This window comes from Lagenorhynchus albirostris, chromosome 13 (genome assembly GCF_949774975.1).
Source record: "Lagenorhynchus albirostris chromosome 13, mLagAlb1.1, whole genome shotgun sequence".
Classification (NCBI taxonomy): domain Eukaryota; kingdom Metazoa; phylum Chordata; class Mammalia; order Artiodactyla; family Delphinidae; genus Lagenorhynchus; species Lagenorhynchus albirostris.
This window is the reverse complement of record NC_083107.1, coordinates 8,938,348-8,957,972: the sequence shown is the minus strand read 5'-3', so window position 1 is coordinate 8,957,972 and position 19,625 is coordinate 8,938,348. Positions and strand designations below refer to the sequence as shown.

The 19,625-nt window shown below is 50.0% G+C and overlaps 1 protein-coding gene across 1 annotated transcript in view; it reads right to left on the bottom strand.

Annotated features, from left to right (window-relative positions):
• Positions 1-19,625, bottom strand: part of FAM178B (family with sequence similarity 178 member B) — a 94,770-nt gene that overhangs the window by 48,237 nt on the left and 26,908 nt on the right. Inside the window, 2 exon segments of the mRNA XM_060170005.1 lie at positions 14,035-14,119; positions 17,678-17,783. Of these exon segments, the coding sequence (XP_060025988.1) occupies positions 14,035-14,119; positions 17,678-17,783 (191 nt within the window).

The window sequence follows — 19,625 nt, the reverse complement described above, 5'->3', positions numbered from 1 at the left end:
TCAAAAGCAAGAATTTGAGACTGATTCAGACTCAACCAAAGACGTCCCAGTAACGTCCCTGAATGCATGGCCCACCGGTTCTCTCTCACTTTGGATTTCTGAACCTGCAGTTTTGGGAATGGTCCTGACCTCTGGAATAAAATGAAACAGAAGACACCAGGGACTTCCCTGGTGGTGCAGTGGTTAAGAATCCTCCTGCCAATGCAGGGGACACGGGTTCGAGCCCGGTCCGGGAAGATCCCACATGCCGTGGAGCAATTAAGCCTGTGCACCACAACTACTGAGCCTGCACTCTAGAGCCTGCGAGCCACAACTACTGAAGCCCACGTGCCACAACTACTGAGCCCGCATGCCTAGAGCCCATGCTCTGCAACAAGAGAAGCCACCGCAATGAGAAGCTTGTGCACCACAACGAACAGCAGCCCCTGCTCACCACAATTAGAGAAAGCCCACGCACAGCAACGAAGACCCAATGCAGCCAAAAAAAAAAAAAAAAAAACCCCAAACCCCAAAAAACAACAACAACAACAGAAGAAAAGGTATCCGCACACAGCACCTTGGGCAGCAGACAGTCTAAGGGAAGGTGGTGTCTGCTGTTATGTTCTGGATCGGGGGCCCAGCTAAGAACCTAAGGCAGTGGTTCTCAGACTTGTCTGCACAGTTTGGAATCACTTAGGGAGCAGCTTCAAATATTGCTGCCACCTGTGTCCACCCCAGTGACTGTGGTTTAATTAGGGTGGGTGTGGCTTGGGTTCTGGAATTTTTAAGAAGTCCCAAGTGATTCTAATACCAGCCAAGTTCGGAAACCCCTGCGCTAAGGAAAGCCGTGGCCCTCACGCCAGAGCGGCACCCTGGGGCCCATCCTCACTTGCTCTGGCTGATAATGCGGGCGGGGGAGGGGGAGGAATGAAAGGAAGGCAGCCCCAGGCCCGCATCACTCCCAGGGCTCCCAGCCTGGCTCCCAGCCGTTCTCAGCCTGGCCGCACGTCACGACCACCTGGGAGTTGAAAAAAAATCCTGTGTCAGTACTATTCTACGTGTGTTCTGGGAGATCAAAGCTACCTGAGCCCAGCAGCTCATGGAGCGGCACCCTGTGACCCGGCTGTACAGGCGGTGGGTCAGAGTCAAAGGCCCAGGGGGCAGGGAGACGCCCGCTGAGCTGGGGTAAAGCACGCGTGCTGGTCCCCACGGGGCCCGCGGACCCCGTGTCCTGACCTTGGAGGAGCAGACAGGCAGCTCCCCAGCTGACTGACCGCGGGGTTTCAGAGGGTCTGGTGGGGAGAGATGCTGACGTCTGCTGTGGGCAACACACACGGTCCCGGAGACGTGGCCACTCATTCAACGGATATAGTCCGCGTCCTACCGTGTACTCGGCTCACGGAGCTGCCAGGGACGCAAGTGAAGGCTAAAACAAAAACGAGCAAAGACATGGTCCCTGAGCTCTGGGGCTCACAGCCCATCGGGAGAGACAATATGAATCGAAGAATCCACCCATCAGCTATAACCAGAGCCAAAAAGAGTGGGAAAGGGATAGTGGGAGTAGAGGAAGTGGGGGCTGGATGGGGGGTGGGAGAGGGGGGCAGTGCAGACCTGCCTCGGGAGGCAATGCTAGAGAGGCTGTGTGAGCCCAAGGAAGAGGTGGGGTGAAGAAGGCAAAAGCCAGGGAGTTGCTGGGAGGAGGGAAGAGAGATCCTGGGTGGAGAAACCGGCACATGCAAAGGCCCTGCAGCAGGAGGACAGATCGGGGTGGGGGAAAGAAGGTCAGTGAGGCCGGAGCACAGAGAGCAAGACAGAGAAAAAGATAAAATGAGCTGGACTGGGGGGTCAGGCTGACCACATAGGAAACTGTGCACTCCATACAGAGAGTAGGAAGCTCAGGCTTTCCAGCCCCCTAATTATCTGTAAAAATGGGAAAATAATAGTATCTACTTGGACGGTTGTGGTGACTGAATGAGACTGGCCAAGCCCTGGGCTCAGTGCCTGGCACGAGCTCTCTAGAAATGTTAGCTATTATTCTTAATGAAACTACTTTTATCATCACCACAGACAATAACATGTTTCAAAAATGAGGATCAATTATGAAGCTGAATTACTGTTATTGTCGTGTTCCTGTTGAGGGCTCTGGAGGGGCCGTGCTGAGCCAACAACAGTTCCCAGTTCCGAGGGAGCTGGTGCCGGGTGGTCCTCAACGTGTCTTCCTGCCCATGTGGGTCCACACAACACTCTCGCAGCACCAGCGTGCTGGGGCGGCAGGCCTGGATCCCGGCCTGACTCTTGGGGCCTGGGGATAGAGGCACCTGCCCTGTGAAGTTCAGAAGTGAAGGGCACCCACACATGAGCACAGAGTGGGCCCTGGGCCTGGCACGTAAGTGCTCCTTGCACGTGTGTGATCCACGAATAACAAGGCCATGTGGAGCCCTGAGGGGCCACTGTCCACAGGCTGGGCCTCCAGTCCGGGAGGCTCCAGGGGCTCTGGATGGATTGCTTCCTGCCACTCCAGCTGGACACTGCCCCGCCCACCATGGGAGACAGATCAGGTGAAGGGAGGACAACTCCTCGTTAGACTGCGAAGAGTAGAGAATGTCAACCGGATCTTATAGAACTAAGGGGTTTCTGACTGCTTGAAGACCATGCGAGGAAACAAAAAGAAAAACAAAAACCAACCAGCTGAGAACAGGCTGAGAGATAAACGGCCAAAACAGAACTACAAAAATGAAGAAGAGGTACAGACAGTATTTAGAACATTTGTGCTGCTTAGTTCCTTCAGTTTCTCTAATGATCTCCGATTTATAAAGAAGTACATTTTTGTTCTGATAACAGCTATCATTTTGAGTGTCCCCTGTACACCAGGTGTTTCACATACATAACTGCTGCTAACTGAAAACAATCCTTGGTGCTCAGTGCTGGCCCTTCAGGTGAGAACTGGGCATCTGACTGCCCAGTTCCACCTGTGTCCTGATGCCACTCCAATGCTGCTGCAGGGTTTTGCCAAGGGAGTGACTGTCGGACACCCTGACTCCACTCCATCCACCCCATCCTACACGCCAACACCAATCATGCAGCCCTGTGTTCCCATGATATGTGGCTGCTCAAAATTTCCAATAATGAGTCTGCCCAGAGCTCCAATCGAAGAATGCTTTTGCTGGTCTCCAAACTTATTTTTTTTTTAACTGGAGTATAGTTGCTTTACAATATTGTGTCAGTTTATACTGTATAGCAAAGGGAATCAGCTCTACAAATACATATATCCCCTCTTTTTTGGATTTCCTTCTCATTTAGGTCTGCTGGTCTTCAAACTTTTTTGATGGTACATATCTGTCATTAAAATTTTTTAAGTTATACCTCCAACAAATACACATTTATAAGCTATGTAATTGCACAGTGATACTAATATGTTATGTATGTGATATAACATATTAAAAAGAGAACTTAACATGAGCTACGGTGATCTAAGTTTCCAACTTAAGAAACTGGGTGGGGGGGAACGATGGGGAGGGAAGCAAATCAAACGCAAAACAAGCAGAAGAAAGGAAATAAAGGTAAGAGCAGAAATCGGTGAAATAGAAACAAAAAACTAAGGAAAATAAATGAAACCAAAAGCTAGTTCTTTGAGAAGATCAATAAAGTTGATAAACCTGTGACCTGACTGATCAGGAAGTAGAGAGAAACACAAATTACCAATATCAGAATGAGAAAGAGACCATCATCACTGATTCAACAGACATTAAAATGATAATAAGGACTTCCCTGGTGGCTCAGTGGTTAAGAATCCGTCTGCCAGTGCAGGGGACCCAGGTTCAAGCCCTGGTTGGGGAAGATCCCACGTCTCGGAGCAACTAAGCCCACGTGCCACAGCTACTGAGCCTGCGCTCTAGAGCCCACGAGCCACAACTACTGAAGCCCACGCACCTAATACAGCCAAAAATAAAATATAAATAAATTTTTAAAAGGATAATAAGAGAATATTATGAAAAAGTCTATATCAATAAATTTGACAAGATGAATGGACACAAACTAACAAAGCCTACTTAAGAAGAAACAGATATCACAAACAAACATATATATATTTTTAAAAATCAGATTTGTAGTTTGAAATCTTCCCACATGAAACAAAGCTCAGATGGCTTCACTGGCTAATTTTACCAAACATTTAAGGAAGAAATAATACCAGTTCTACACAAACTCTTCCAGAAAATTGAGGAGGAGGGAATACTTCTTAACATATTCTATGAAACCAGCAGTACTCTGATACCAGAACCAGAAAGAGAAAAGTACAGACAAATATCCTTCATGCACATAAATGTAAGAGTTCTCAGCAAAAATTTACCAAGCTGAATCCAACAATACGTAAAAAATTAATATAAACAAATAGGATTTATTCCAGAATGCAAGGATGAAGGAATAAACATTCGAAAATCAGTCAGTGTAATTCCCCATATTAAGAGACTAAAGAAGAAAAACCATATAATCATCTCAAAATCCAATATACATTCCTGATAAAAATTATCAGCCAAGTACAAGTTTATTAAGATTGTGGGATACAAGGCCAATCTGCAAAAATCAAGTGTATATCAGTACACTAGAAATTAATAATTTGAAAATGAAATTAAGAAAACAATTCCATTTACAATAGCATCAAAAAATACAATATTTATGGGCTTCCCTGGTGGCGCAGTGGTTGGGAGTCCGCCTGCCGATGCAGGGGAGGCGGGTTCGTGCCCCGGTCCGGAAGGATCCCACGTGCCGCGGAGCAACTGAGCCTGTGCACCACAACTGCTGAGCCTGCGCTCTAGAGCCTGCGAGCCACAGCTACTGAAGCCCGCGCACCTAGAGCCCGTGCTCCGCAACAAGAGAAGCCACTGCAATGAGAAGCCCGTGCACCGCAACAAAAAGTAGCCCCCACTAGCTGCAACTAAAGCCCACGCGCAGCAACAAAGACCCAGGGCAGCCAAAAAAAAAAAAAAAAAAAAATTTATTAAAAAAAAAAAAGAAGATATACAGATGGCAAATAAGCCTATGCAAAGATCATCAGGTTTTAGGGAAATGCAAATTAAAACAATGAGCTACTGCCACATACTTCTTAAAAAGACTGACTATACCAAGTGGTAGGGAAGATGTGGAGCAACTGGAACTCCCCCTCACTGCTGGTGGAGATGGTATGCCCACTTAGAGAAAAATAGTTTGGCAATGTCTTAACAACCTAAACACACATTTATCGTATGACCCAGCCTATCCACTTGTAGATGTTTACCCTAAGGGACCTCCCCACAAGGACTTGCATAACAATGTTTATAGCAGCTTTATTTTAATAGCCCCCAAACTGAAAACAACCGAAATGTCCACCAAGCCTTGACTTGGATGAACAAACTGTGGTACTGCCCCGCAACAGAATACCACCCAGCTACTGAAAGGGATAAACTATGGATACACACAATAGCACGTGTGAATTTCAAAGTAATTGAAAGAAGCCAGACCAGAAAAAAAAAAAAAAGAGCACCTACTGCATGGTTCCATTTATATAAAATTACAGAAAATGCAACCTAATCCGGAGTGACAAGAAGTAGATGGGTGGTTTCTTAGAGACAAAAGGGGAGAGAGATGAATTAATTACGAAGAGGCACAAGAAAACGTGGAGGGCAGGGGACAACGGATATAATTTTTTGATGTGGTGACAGTTTTATGGGTATATACCTGTGTTTCGTGTATAAGTTGTACACGTTAAATGTGTATAGGTTCATGTATGTCAATTATGCCTCAACAAAACTGTTTTTAAAAAGATGAGTTAAAATGTTAATGTTTTCTTTTCACACCCTGGGGGCTCATCTACCTCCAGGACCCCTCGCTCTGGAGAAAACCCTGTCCAACTTGTGCTGTGTGGGCTGTGGCCTCTCCTGACACCCAGGGAGAGAGCTGGGAAACTCTTAGAAGAGAAACTCTCCACTGGAGGCAATTTCAGATGAATACCGAAATGACGGAAGAAAGATGGTATAAATACAACCTGTAAATATCAAAACATATATTATGTGGATTGTGCATTAATTCTGTTCCTGGAAATCATCATGAGAAACTGTTAATAAGGAGCACTTGGGGAGAGGAAGGGGCCGTGGGGAGTGGGCAGGGAGGGAGGCGTTCGCTTTTCACTTTGCACCTTTCTCTTGTATTTGAATTTTCAGCACTTGGTACGTAGGGCACTTTTGAAAAAATAAAACCAGGTTCCATTGGCTAGTGAGTTTATTGGTCATCTTTTGGTTTGTGTCATTCTTTTTACAAGAAGCTACCTTATAGATATTATCTGGGAGGGAGGAAGGAAGGAAGGTTGAGAAGAGGGAGGAGAGAGGATACAAGCAAGCAATGACAGAAAGGAAAGCCACCCACAAAACGGGGCTCGCCCAAGAGAAATTACGACCCTGGAGCTCTGGGGACAAAGGGAAAAGCATGGTGACCAAGTGAGGAAGGACAAAGCGTCCAAAGACACTGCTCATGAAAACAAAACGGATTTGTTCTGAGAGCTAAATTTCTCGCCCACTTAAAAAACATCCAAAGAATGTACTGGCCAGGGTCTTTTATTCTGTTATATTCTCCCCTTCCCACACAACTATCATAGAAGCTGGCAGGGAATGGAATGAGTAGGTCAGAAGGAACAACACTGTCTTGGAAACTAGCGGGAAAGGAGCTACACCTGTTTTACTTCTCTTCCAAAGTATTTCCATCTCACTGATGGAGCCGCTCTTCTCCAGGCACTGCTGCCTAGTCAGTATGTTTGGCACTGAGTTACTGGTCAGTCCTACACCAGCACAGCCAAAACATGTTTGTTAGAGAAACATGAGGTCATTTCTCGCAAGCAATTAGTTGCACAAGAATATGTTTGCTTTCAAAACCAAACTCTGCCATAAAAAAAAAACAAAACAAAAACTATTAGAGCTAATAAACGAGTTCAGCAAGGTTGCAGGATACAAGGTCAATACACAAAAATCTGTTGTATGCCTACACACTAGCAAGGAATGATCTGAAAAGAAAACGAAGAAAAGAATTCCACTTACGACAGTATCAAAAAGAATAAAATAATTAGGAATAAATTTAACAAAAGAAGTGTAAGACTTGTACACTGAAAACCACAAAACATTCTTGAAAGAAATTAAAGAAGATCTAAATAAACGGACAGATATCTCCTGCTCATGGATTAGAAGACTCAATATTATTAAGATGGCAGTAACACTCAAAGTCACTTACAGATTCAACACAATCACTATTGAAAGCCCAGCTGTCATTTTTGAAGAGACTAGTAAGCCAATCCTAAAATTAATATGGAAATACAAGAGACCCAGGATAGCCAAAACAATTTTGAAAAGAGCAAAGTTGGAGAACTCACACTTCCCAATTTCAAAACTTACTACAAGCTACCATAATCAAGAATTTGCAGTACTGGCATAAGGACAAATATGTGTGTGTGTATATATACACACACACACACACACACACACGCACACACATATATATCAATGGAATAGAACTGAGAGTCCAGAAATAAACTCGTACATCCATGGTCAACTGATTTTCCACAAGGGTGCCAAGATAACTCACTGTGGGAAAGAATAGTCTTTCAACAAATGGTCCTGGGACAAGTGGATATCCACATGCAAAAGACTGAAGCTGTACCCCTATCTCGCACCATATACAAAAATCAACTCAAAATGGATCAAAGACCTAAATGGAAACGCTAAACCTATAGAATTCTCAGAATAAAACATAAGGGAGGGACTTCCCTGGTGGTGCAATGGTTAAGAATCTGCCTGCCAATGCAGGGGACACGGGTTTAAGCCCTGGTCCGGGAAGATCCCACATGCCACGGAGCAACTAAGCCCGTGCACCGCAACTACTGAGCCTTCACCCTAGAGCCCGTGAGCCACAACTACTGAAGCCCGCACACCTAGAGCCCGTGCTCCGCAGCAAGAGAAGCCACCGCAATGAGAAGCATGCGCACCGCAAAGAGTAGCCCCCGCTCGCCGCAACTAGAGAAAGCCCGCGCGCAGCAACAAACACCCAATGTAGCCAAAAATAAATAAATGAATAAACTAAATAAAAAATAAACAAACAAACATAAGGGAACATCTTCATGACCTTGGACTAGGCAGTGGTGTCTTGCTTGACATCAAAGTATGGGCAACAATAGAAAACAACAGCTAAATTAGACTTTATCAAAATTAAAAACTTCTGTGCATCAAAGGCCACCGTCAAGAGAATGGAAAGATAACCCACAAAATGGGAGAAAACATTTGCAAATCACACATCTGGTAAGGGTCTAATATCCAGAGTATATAAAAGAACTGCAGCTCAACAAAAAAATACAAACAATCCAATCACAAAATGAGCACAGCATTTGAACAGATACTTCCTCAAAGAAGATATACAAATGGCCAACAAGCACAGGAACAGATGCTCAACATGCTTAGTCATTAGAGAAATGCAAACCCAAACCCACAAGGAGATATCACTTCACACCCACTAGTATGACTATTATCAAGAGATGGACAATAACAGATGTTGGCAAGGATGTGGAGAAATTGGAACCCTCAGACATGGCTGGTGGGAATGTAACATGACGCAGCCACTTCAGGAAATAGTTTGGCAGTCTTTCAAAAGGCTAAATAAGAGCCACCGTATTACCCAGCAATTCCACTCCTAAGCATATACCAGTGAGAACTAAAAACGTATGTCCCCGTGAACACTTGTGTGCCAATGTTCACAGCAGTGTTACTCACAAGGGCCAAAAAGTGGAAACGACCCAAGTGCCCATCAACTGACGAATGGATGTAATGTGGTACAGCCATAAAATGCAATATTATTCGGCCGTAAAAAGGAATGCTACGACATGCATGAACCTTGAAAACATTATGCTAAGTAAAAGAAGCAAACACAAAAGGTCACATATTGTCTCATTTCATTTACATGAAATGTCCAGAATAAGCAAGTCCACTGAGACAGAAGGTAGATTAGAGGTTGCCAGGGGGCTGGGAGGAGTGGGGAGTGGGCAGTGACTGCTGAGGTCTGAGGTTTCTTTTTGCGGGTGATGAAAATGTTTCAGAATTAGACAGTGGTTGAACAGCTCTGTGAATCATACTGAATCATACACTTTAAAAGGGTGAATTATATGGTACATGAATTATATCTAAATAACAACGACAACAACAATCTGTCCTGGTCTTGCCAAATATTAATGAAGCTTCACTACACCTGTAATGGCCCCCACTGTCCTCCAAGATCTGACCCGAAACGTCCAGTCTTATCTCCTACTCAGCCCCTTAAAGGAAGCCCCACTCTCGCTGTTCCTGGCTTCCCCCCAATCTCTCCACAGCCAGGGCTATGCCCAGGGCTGCAAACCAGTAGAACTATATTCTATTCTATCTACAGTCAAATAGTCTGCAGATGGGTTCACAGTGGGGCGTTTTTGGGTTTTGCTTCCTAACAGAATTAGTTACCAACAGGAGATTTCACATAAACATCCGTATTCTGGCTACAACAGACTCTGCTGGCTGCCTATCCAAGAGCCATGCTCCCCCTCCTCCCTGGGAAGGGAACGCTCGTTTCATCCTGGTGTCTGCTCGGGGCAAGTGGGTCCACCCCAGTGGAGGAAGCACATCAGCCCGTGGTGGAGAGCCACGGCAACAGAAACAGGCTCTGGCTGTTTGAGCAGAAAACAGTTTTATTAAATGTCAAAAACCGATTGACCTTAAAGGTCCTGAAGCTTGAACGCCAGGACACCTCACCTGCACAGTCCCGCGAGTGTTCTAGGTTAGGTAGGGAAGCCAGGCCGCAAGCAGCAGGCGATTCTCCGTGAACAGTTCTGGAAAATATCCGAGAGATCTAGGACAAAGAGCCCTGGTATTTACTTGGTATGATTTCTTGACTCATTTCTCAATGTTCCCTTTCATACTTAATTTTCCATGTAGTGAATTAGATGCTCCAGATGTTAGAATGACAAAGATTTAAAGCAGCTATTATGACTGTGCTCAAGATGGCAAATGAGAATATGCTCATGTTGAATAGGAACAAATAAGAAATCCCAGTAGAGAAACAGAAACTATAAAAAACCAATAAAGGACTCAATGGAAATTCCAAAACTAAAAATTCAAATATTTGAAAGGAGGCTGGAAAAAAAAGAGTTTCCTGGATTCTACCCTGGAGGTATAGGATTCATGAGGCTGAAAATTCTTCAGACAAAGCCACGGTATTCAAAGGGTACCGGCAGTTAGAAGGGGTCTTCTAGAGCCTGTGATCCAGTTCTGTCTAATGAAACAAAATGGAAAGAATGTCCTGATAAAAAGAGAGAAAAATACATAAGAAGCAATGATCTCTTATCCCTCACTCTTATTTATCCTTTCTGCCTTGAACACTGCTGTCTTGTGAGAACATGATGCCTGGAGCTACAGAAGCCATTCTGCAGCCTTCAGGGGGAGAAGTGGAAAGGGAGACACAAGCTGAGCCAGAGCCCTGGTGATGCAAATCTGTTGAACATACCATGGAACAACCTGCTTCTGGATTTCTTGTCATGTGAGATGATAAACTGTTCTTAATTGGACATCTGTTACTTACGAGTCCAAGTACATCCCAACTAAAACATAGCGTCTCTTGAAAATGGACAGATCTGGCAAAACGGAACCAGCCAGCCTCTTTAGACAGGCCAGGAGCTCTCCAGTCACCGATCTCACTAGGTCCCCACTGCAACCGCGTTTGCAATCCCTGCCCTACACGTCTTTTGAGAGATGAATCAACCGCTCCCTCTTCTACAAAGCACTTCCCGATTCCGGCCTCCCCCATCTAACTAGAAGTAGTTTCCCCGAAGTTCTGCCTCTGCCTCCTCTCTATCTCCTATTGTAATTGGACACTTAATCCCCTCCCACCTATCAGCCCCCTGAGGGCAGGAACCATCTTCTTAAACCAGGAAAACAATTCCCACCTTACTCCAATCCTCCAGCAAACGCTGGGCTCTCAGCCCTTAGCCCCAGTCGCCCGGAGCACACCCATGACAGTCAACTCTGAAGCCTGGATCCCAGGCCCTGCCAGAGAGCCGGCCCCACCCGGGCTCTCCCCTTACTCAGGAAGCATGCTGTGATGAAGGCGATTGTGTAAGACCTTTCCCGGGATAATCTGGGAAGAACCTCTGGTCAGCTACATATTCCAGAAAAAGATGGAAATTTACACACCTGCAAGTCTCCCCCATTTTACAAAAGAGAAAGGCCAGGCAACTTGAAAACTCACATACCAATCACAGATCCAAAGCCCCACAGTTCTGCCCCAGAGGGCAGTGCCCCACAGAGCACCTCAAGTCGTTGACAAATCTGAGAAACATGACTTCCTTTTGCATCAATCCTGGATCTAATTTAACCATACAAATGCTCCCTGAACTAGCAGTTGATTTCCAGTTCCAGCTTTTGGTAGATTCTCTCCTGGCACCTGGCTCTTGACTCTGGGCTTGGCCTTTACTTTTTAAAACTTATGTAAAAAACACATAACGTAAAAGTTGCCATCTTAACCATTTTTTTCCATCTTAACCATTTTTAAGTGTACAGTTCAGCAGTGTTAAGTACATTCACATTGTTCACCATCACCACTACCCATTTCCAGAACTTTTTCATCATCCCAAACTGAAACGCTGTACCCATGAACAACTAACCTCCCATTCCCCCTCCCCTAGCCCCTGGCAACCACCATTCTACTTTCTGTCTCTATGAATTTGACTACTCTAGGTACTTCATATAAGAGAAATCCTACAGTATTTATCTTTCTGTGGCTGGCTTATTTCACTTAGCATAATGTCCTCAAGGTTCATCCACGTTGTAGCATGTGACAGAATTTCCTTCCCTTTTTTTTCAAAGATTTTTTGAATGTGGATCATTTTTAAATGTTTCATTTAATTTGTTACAATGTTGCTTCTGTTTTATGTTTTGGTTTTTTGTCTGCCAAGCGTGTGGGATCCTGGCTCCCTGACCAGGGATGGAACCCACACCCACTGCATTGGAAGGCGAAGCCTTAACCACTGGGCCACCAGGGAAGTCCCAGAATTACCTTTCTTTTTAAGGCTGAATAATACTCCACTGCATGTATAGACCACATTTTGCTTATTCATTCAGGCGTCAGTGGACGATTGGGATTTGGGTCCCTTCCGCCATTTGGGTGTTGTGAGTGATGCTGCTGTGAACACGGGGGTACGAAGAGTCCCCGCTTTCCCTTCTTTTGCGAACCAGGCCTTTGCCTTTGCCCAAACCAATCAAGATCCTGACCTTGGGCACAGCATTCTGTGGCCCAGTCTCTATTCCAACGGGAGGGAAAGAGACATCCTCCCCCCCCCCCCGCCCCCACCTTAATGCCGGGAGAACGGCTCTGCAGTGGAATGAGCTACCAGAGCTGAACTCAAGGGCCCGTTCCCGGGTCCACCCCATCCCAGTGGAGGGCGAATCAGGGACAATGTGGCAAGAAGCAAAGAAGAGTGGGACGTCCCCTCTGCCTCAGCGGGAGGAGACACAGACCACCTCACGCAGGAGAAGAGTGGGACAAGGGAGGCCTCTGTTCCCCAGAGGGCAGGCCTGCCACAGAGGCGTGAAAGGGCAGCCCAGGCTGCAGGGGCAGAGGTTATGCAAAGGGAGAGGAGGCCGAGACTGGCGCTATTCAGAGGACCTCAGTTAGAGGGTCCCAGGCGTAGGGGCAGGGGCGGGGGAGGGGGGAGTGGGAGGAGTCTGGAATGCTCTAATGTGACAGATGGCCCCCAGCTCAGCCAACGCCTGGAGGGGAGGCACAAATGCAGAAATTCAAAGGGCTGCTTGCCGGTGGTGGTGGTGGGGGGTTAATGGTGCATCATGGGTCTATAACCTTGGCCTTCAGAGCTACGTGCTTCCATGTTTTAGCGGGAGCGTGGGCAGACTGCAGCTGGTGGGCGAGGGCGCGGTCTGGAAACCTGTGGATCCCTCTCGCTGTCTGCCCTAAGCACCTTTCAATCGGTTACATGATATTTTTTGGTGCCAAAGTGTCTAGGTTCAGGCACCAAACGATGACAGCCCGGTAAGGGTGCAGCCACAGAAGGGGAAACTAATTGCTTCTGTGGAACTCTGAACATCTGAAAGGGTAAACATGACTCAGGTACTTCCCTGGTGGCGCAGTGGTTAAGAATCCGCCTGCCAATGCAGGGGACAGGGGTTCGAGCTCTGGTCTGGGAAGATCCCACATGCCTCCAAGCAACTAAGCCAGTGCGCCACAACTACTGAGCCTGCGCTCTAGAGCCCACGTGCCACTACTGAAGCCCTCGCACCTAGAGCCCGTGCTCCGCAACAAGAGAAGCCACCGCAATAAGAAGCCCGTGCACCGCAACGAAGAGTAGCCCCCGCTCGCTGCAACTAGAGAAAGCCCACGTGCAGTAACAAAGACCCAACGCAGCCAAAAATAAGTAAATAAACTAAAAAAAAAAAACAAATAAAAATAACTTAAGTGTATCCTTTACATGTCAGGACCAAGGTACAGACTCAAAGCTCTCACTCCAGCCCAGTCCAAACTTAGGGGCTCCGCTGATGCCCTAGGAGCTGAGGAGGGCTGCGGGTAGGGGCACAGCTTCAGGGCCCTCCCCCTTGGTGACTCCAACCCAAAGAGCTTCCCTGATTTGATGCAGATGTTCCTGGAACCCACCCAAGCAAACTGGGGCTCTCAGGAAGAAGCTGGAGGCAAGCTGTCCTCGTAAATCCAGAGAACCCAGCTCCCAGACTGTTCCAGGATCCTAAGTCTGTGAAGTCAGCCTGGACTTGGCCCTGGTGACATGGAGCTGAGGCCAGAGAAGGTGCTGGGGAGCCTGTTGGCTCAGCTTTTTACTAACGCAGGAGCCAGAGCCAAAGATGGCCTGATGTCTCCGTGTCCCGGTGATGCAACACCCCCACTAGCACCTCTCCCACACACCGGGCTGGGGCGGTGCGGGGCTGAGAGCTGAGTACTATGTAGGCTCTCGAGCTTGGGTACCCAGCATGCCAGCTGCTGCCCTGCACCCGAGGTACTGACCAGACGGACGGAAGAGCCCATCCACGCTGAGGTCCCACAGGAGACCAAAGGCTCCCAAAGAAGTTTCTGGAGGCCATGTCAGCAGCTAGGAGGAGAAGAAAAAAACAGGTTAGCTGGGTCATTCCTATGGAGTAATAGCAGAAACCTTTATTACGCCATATTAAATACGTCCCATTTAATCCTCACGAATCCACACAGTAGAAGGATATTGTCATTATTGCTGCTTTACAGATGAAGAAACCAAGCTCAGAGAGGTCAAGCAACTTCCCCAGGGTCACAGAGCAACGAAGCAGAAAAGCCAGGATTCAATCCCAGGTCTATGTGACTTGAAATCTCCTACTCTGTCCACCTCCCTGTGTGGGAGTCTTGGTCCTTCTGCCCCTCACTCCCTGTGGTCACAGCCACGCCCCTCCAGGGCAGGAACCGGTGTAGGGAAGAGAAAGAGCTCAGCGGCACTGACTACCGTCAGCTGTACAAGATAAAGTGCGGCCCCTCTTCGAGGCCCTCACATCACTTCCAGGCCAGGGCCTTCACTCCGAACATCTGAGCCTCGGGAGCCCACCGGCTCTGGGAGGTCCTTGGTACTGAGTGCGGATCCTCAACAAGCTGGTGGGGGGAGGGTGGGCAGGGCACCCACCTGACTCAAACGCACTGGGATTCTTATTCGAACACTCCTTGAGTCTGCGGCCACAGCTGGGGATTTGGAACGTGAACAGAGCGTGACATGGAGACATGCACCCTCCCCACCAGCGCCATCCAGTCCGGGGACACACAGGTGAGGCCAGGCCACGCCGTGCAGCACACCATCCTCCCTCTGGAGAGTGCCGAGGAAAGCCCGCTGCAGTGGGCGCTCGGTTCAGGACCAAGGCTCCCACCCCCACGGGCTGGGCATTGCTGCTGGCTGATTGACCTCGGACAGAGGGAGTCCCTCACCCAAGGTCACACCCCCCTCTCCAAGTGCAGCCTTCGTCTGATAACTAGCCGATGCTGGGGTCCAAAGGCCAGGACCCCTTGCCTCAAATGGGACAACTCTAAAGGGTAATCCCAGTTCCAGAGCACCCCAGGACTGGCCGTGGCCTGGCATGCAGTTGCTTTGCTACTCGGCTTCTCCTTCTGCCCCGGCCCTGCTGCCCTCCCTCCCTCACAGGGGCGGCTTCCTGCTTCCCAGGGATCTGACCTAAGACACGAGAACCCTGCCTCCCTCTTCCTTTCCTAACTTTTTTATAGTCGAACACGTGATCGTTCCCCAACAAGAATACAAATTCACTGACAGCATAAGCTTCCTGCTTTTGTCTGCCCTCCCCAGCAAGGCTCACCTGGGAAGCACACACTAGGGCTCCAGTGACGAGCTCACACAATTCACGAGCACTAAGGCTGAAGCCTACTCACCCAGCGCCCACTGTTCACCCCACTGAAGCCCCCGGCTTCAGGGAGGGTGGCGGGCAGCAGGAACTAGTCTCCATGGGGACACAGGATGGCCTTTCCAGAGAGTTGAAGGAGCAGGGTTGGAGCGGTCTGCCCAACTCCCCCACCCCCTAGCTCTCAGAATCAACCCCGGGTATGCATGTGGGACCCCAGCAGCCCTGTGAGCCTGCTCCCCTAGCTGCCTTTGATTGGGGGTGGTCACTGAACCCCTCTTAGGCCAATCAGACTCTCTTTCCTGAGAATTTACTTAGCCATGGAGCCTGGGGTACAGAGAGAAGCCGAAAGCCTGTCCTAGGATCCCGACCCTTGTCCAACCTGGTTCCAGCTCACCCTGAGGCCCAGCTGTATCCCTGCCCTTGGATCCCACGAACCGCCCCTGCACCTTCATCGGAGCGCCACCCGCCCCAGCAGCTTCAGGCAGCCCTCGTGGATCTGTGCCTCTCACTAACAGCGCGCGGTTCTGAAGTATGCGGAACCCCATGGCCACGTTCTACGCATCTACCTGGGACACCATTTCCAGGACCTTTCTGTCCCTAGAGCTCAGCATGTAGCCTGTCCTGAACCAAGGTCTGCAAAGGAACCAATGCTACTGTTGCTGTGGGAAAATAAGTTCCAAGTGACAAGAAAACCAAAACCTCGGAAGTGAAACATCAGAGCCCATCCTAAAGCCTGTAGTGTGATCACGTGAGTGGCAGACAGCAGCTGCCCTGGTCCTCCTTCCCCTCCGGAGACAAAGATGTTGGGCAGGGTCTCCCCCAGAAGAGGCCCCCAAGGCCAAGCGCACCCCTTTCACTGATCTGACTTTAGCCGTGGGCAGGGAGAGGAGCTGCTTTGTTTCTCCTTGCTGGAGATGGAGAACCTGACCTCCGTGCTAACTTCATTTCTTCCAGATGATGCCCAGACCCTGGGCAGAAGCTCGGGGGGCTATAAGGACAAGGCAGCTCACAGGATTTCCTCACTCAGCCTTCGCGTGGGACTACCGACCCCAGTTTACAGAGTGGAAACTGAGGCACGGAGCTGATGTTAAATAACTCCCCAAGTCGCACAGTAGTATGTGGAGGAGCAGGGCTCGGTCCTCTGCTCTCGGGGACCCCCCAGGTGACAGACGTGGGGGGAGAGACAAGGCGGGGCTCGCTCACGCCTCCACGCCGTGTCAGGGTCACACAAGGACCCTCTGTGGGCGACATCTCAGACCGGCTCTTTGTGCCTCCGATGCCCGACTTTGCGTCTGTCGTGCGCTGAGCAAGGAGAAAGAAGCCTGCACTGAGTGTGGACGGAGAATAATGGCCGCTCTGTTCCCTGTGTGGCCTGGGCCCGGGGGAGGGGCAGGGCAGGGCCGATGGGAAGGAGCCCAGAGGGAAGGAGAGAGAGCCAGAGGGCTCCTTCTGGAAGGCAGCCAGCCTGCCGAGGCCGAGGAGTTCCGAGGACAATCCGCCCCGCAGGGTGGCTCTAATTCACGGCTGGGGTCCAGGCTCCAACTGGCAGGAATGGGACCAGCTGGAACTTGGGACCTGCCGGTCCCCGGGCAAGGGAAGGTCCTGGGTGGGGGCCAAGGCTGCATCCCCGTGCCCTGCGTTCAGATCCCAGCAGCTGGTTCCCGGGCCTTCCCTGCTGGCTTCTCACTGTCTTTCTCAGCGCAAAGGTTCTGAGCCCCGGGCAGAATGCATGTGCCCCTGGCAGCAACCGGAACGGAAGGGAGGGGAAGACAGAGCAGCTGTTCCAGGCTTTTCCAGCCGACCTACAACTCCACGGCGGGAGGCAAACACCTCAGCATTCACCAGGGCCCTCACAAACAAACAGCTCAGCATTCACCAGGGCCCTCACCCCTGCAAGGCTGCCGCAGAGCTGTGCTCCCGCTGCCCATGGGACGAGGGCCGGGACCTGTGACTTGGAGATGAGCCTGGACACAAGGCGAGCAGGTGCTCACACCTGCTGAGCGGCCCTGCCGGAATCACACAGCGGGCCTCTGGGGGCAAAGCAACACCCTGTGAGGCACACGCTCTGGGGGGACCGGAGTGAAGACAACAGACCGGTCCCTGCACCTCCCTGTCTCTGTCATCACAAGCCCCCCTCCCTCCTCCAGCCTCAGCTGGGACAAACCCAGCAGCACCCAAGGCCAGAAGAAGAGGGTGGGTGCCCAGCCCCCCCTGCCAGCGGCCCTGCCCAGACTGTTGTGCCGGCACGCTCCCGCCCCCTGGCGGCAGGCCGCGGTGCTCACCTGGAACAGCCACCGGAGCAGGGGCACGGGGCGGAGGCCCGAGGGCAGGTAGAGGCTGCTCAGGAGGCCGCTGCGCAGGAAGGAGAGCTGCTGGGCCGGCGGGGAGCTGTGGGAGCAAAGGGACAGAGGAGCGAGGTCAGGGAGGGAGCCTCCTCAACACGCCTGTCTTGGCGAGGCTGGGTTCAGGGGGATGGTTCAGATTTCCGCTTCACCGGGATGCTAGAAGCGCGTCAGTCCCTGCTCTGGACAAAACTGCTGGTGGAGCCCTGGTGCGAGCACCCGCTGGAAGGTAAAACAACCCGTGGCACCATCAGAATCATCTGCTGTCCACGAACACATGTCACAGTAGGGTTTTTTGTTTGTTTGGTTGGTTTTGGTTTTTCTTTGGCCACGCCGTGCGGCATGCGGGATCTTAGTTCCCCGACCAGGGACCGAACCCGGGCCATGGCAGTGAAAGTACTAAGTCCCAACCACTGGACTGCCAGGGAACTCCCTTCACAGTGTTTTAAACACACGACTGAGGAATACAGTTTGTCCTTCCCATTTGACGGGGGTGGGAGGAAACTGAGGTATTTACCAGGGTTGTGAAAAGGACCTGCGTTGCAATGAGGAGAGGGGCCTGGGAGTCGCACCTTTTAGCTGAGGGCTCCGGGCTGCAGCGGGCGGACAGAATTACCCATGGGGCCCACGTGGAGCCAGCATCCGGGGTCTGGTTACACAGAGCGTGTCTGCCCCGTCTTGTGTTTTTCCGAAACAAAGGGGACACCTGAGAAGATGGGAAAGTAACAGAAAGGGGCCCAAGACGGGGAAGTTTTGGGAAGGAAATAACAACCAAGGGTGCCACGTGGGATCCTCTGGAAACCACGTGAGCAGCGACGGTCCCAGGGCCAAGGGGGAAGGGCGCTCAGACTCCATACTCCTGGGGCCCTAACCTGCGATTCCATTCCCGACTGGATCCCGCGGGGCCTTTCCCTCCCGCCAGGAGCTGCTGGCGTGGAGAGGAGCCCTGCTTTGAGTACACTGTTGCCCCGATAGATCATCTGGACCCACAGGATCCCAGGTCCCTGTACAACGAGGAGTTGATATATTTTGTGCGGTTTTAGGGCCTCTGGTAGAACGTGCTTCGTTTCAGAGGGGCTGGCTGGACTGCATCACCCTCTTGTACTCCTGGACGTCCCGTGGAGGCTGGGTGTGGGGTAGGATTCTCCCGCTCCGTCCGTGTTTGGTGAATGCCTCTTCGCTCTCTTTCTAGATAACGTCCTAAAGGCAATGAATAAGGATTCCAGAAAATGAAAGAGTAACTTCGTGTTTGTTCTTCTTTTTTAATGGCCAAATCCCGGCAAAGAGCATTTCAGACAGCATTTAAAGTCATGACTCGAGAGAGAAAGTTCCTCGGTCAGCCCAACCTCCTCCTCTCCTTTTCAAAAAGGACATCATACTTTAATCTGCCAGGAACAGAATGCTCCAAAACAAAGATTCTCCTCCGAGCCAAGCTGCTGTCTGCTTGAGTATATCCAGGCAATTTACAAATTGTATATGGCTTTTTCTTTTTTTTAAATCATTTAGGTTCAGAGAAAGCAGCTTTGCTCCTGTGCTTGTGAAGCTGGCCGTTCTAAAACAGTCCTTTATTTGCACAAACACACACGTGTGCACCCCAGGGCTGCTGGCACACACCACTCTGATCCCCGTGCTCAGTCACACGGACACTTTCATGGACTGACTCCCGCGATGCATGCGTGGTTCAAGCACAGCACCCCGAACACTAGACGATACCCAAGCACACCATGTCTGGAGGGCCTCACAAATTGGCAGGACCTGGCCAGGGGCCATGTGGTAAGGAGGCTGGGGCTCCGGGGACTCTAGGAGACTCTGGCTCTGGCATTCTGCTCGGGGGGCACCCGCCAGCTTCTCAGTAGGGGAATTGATTGTACAAGCCCCTGTAGGCTCA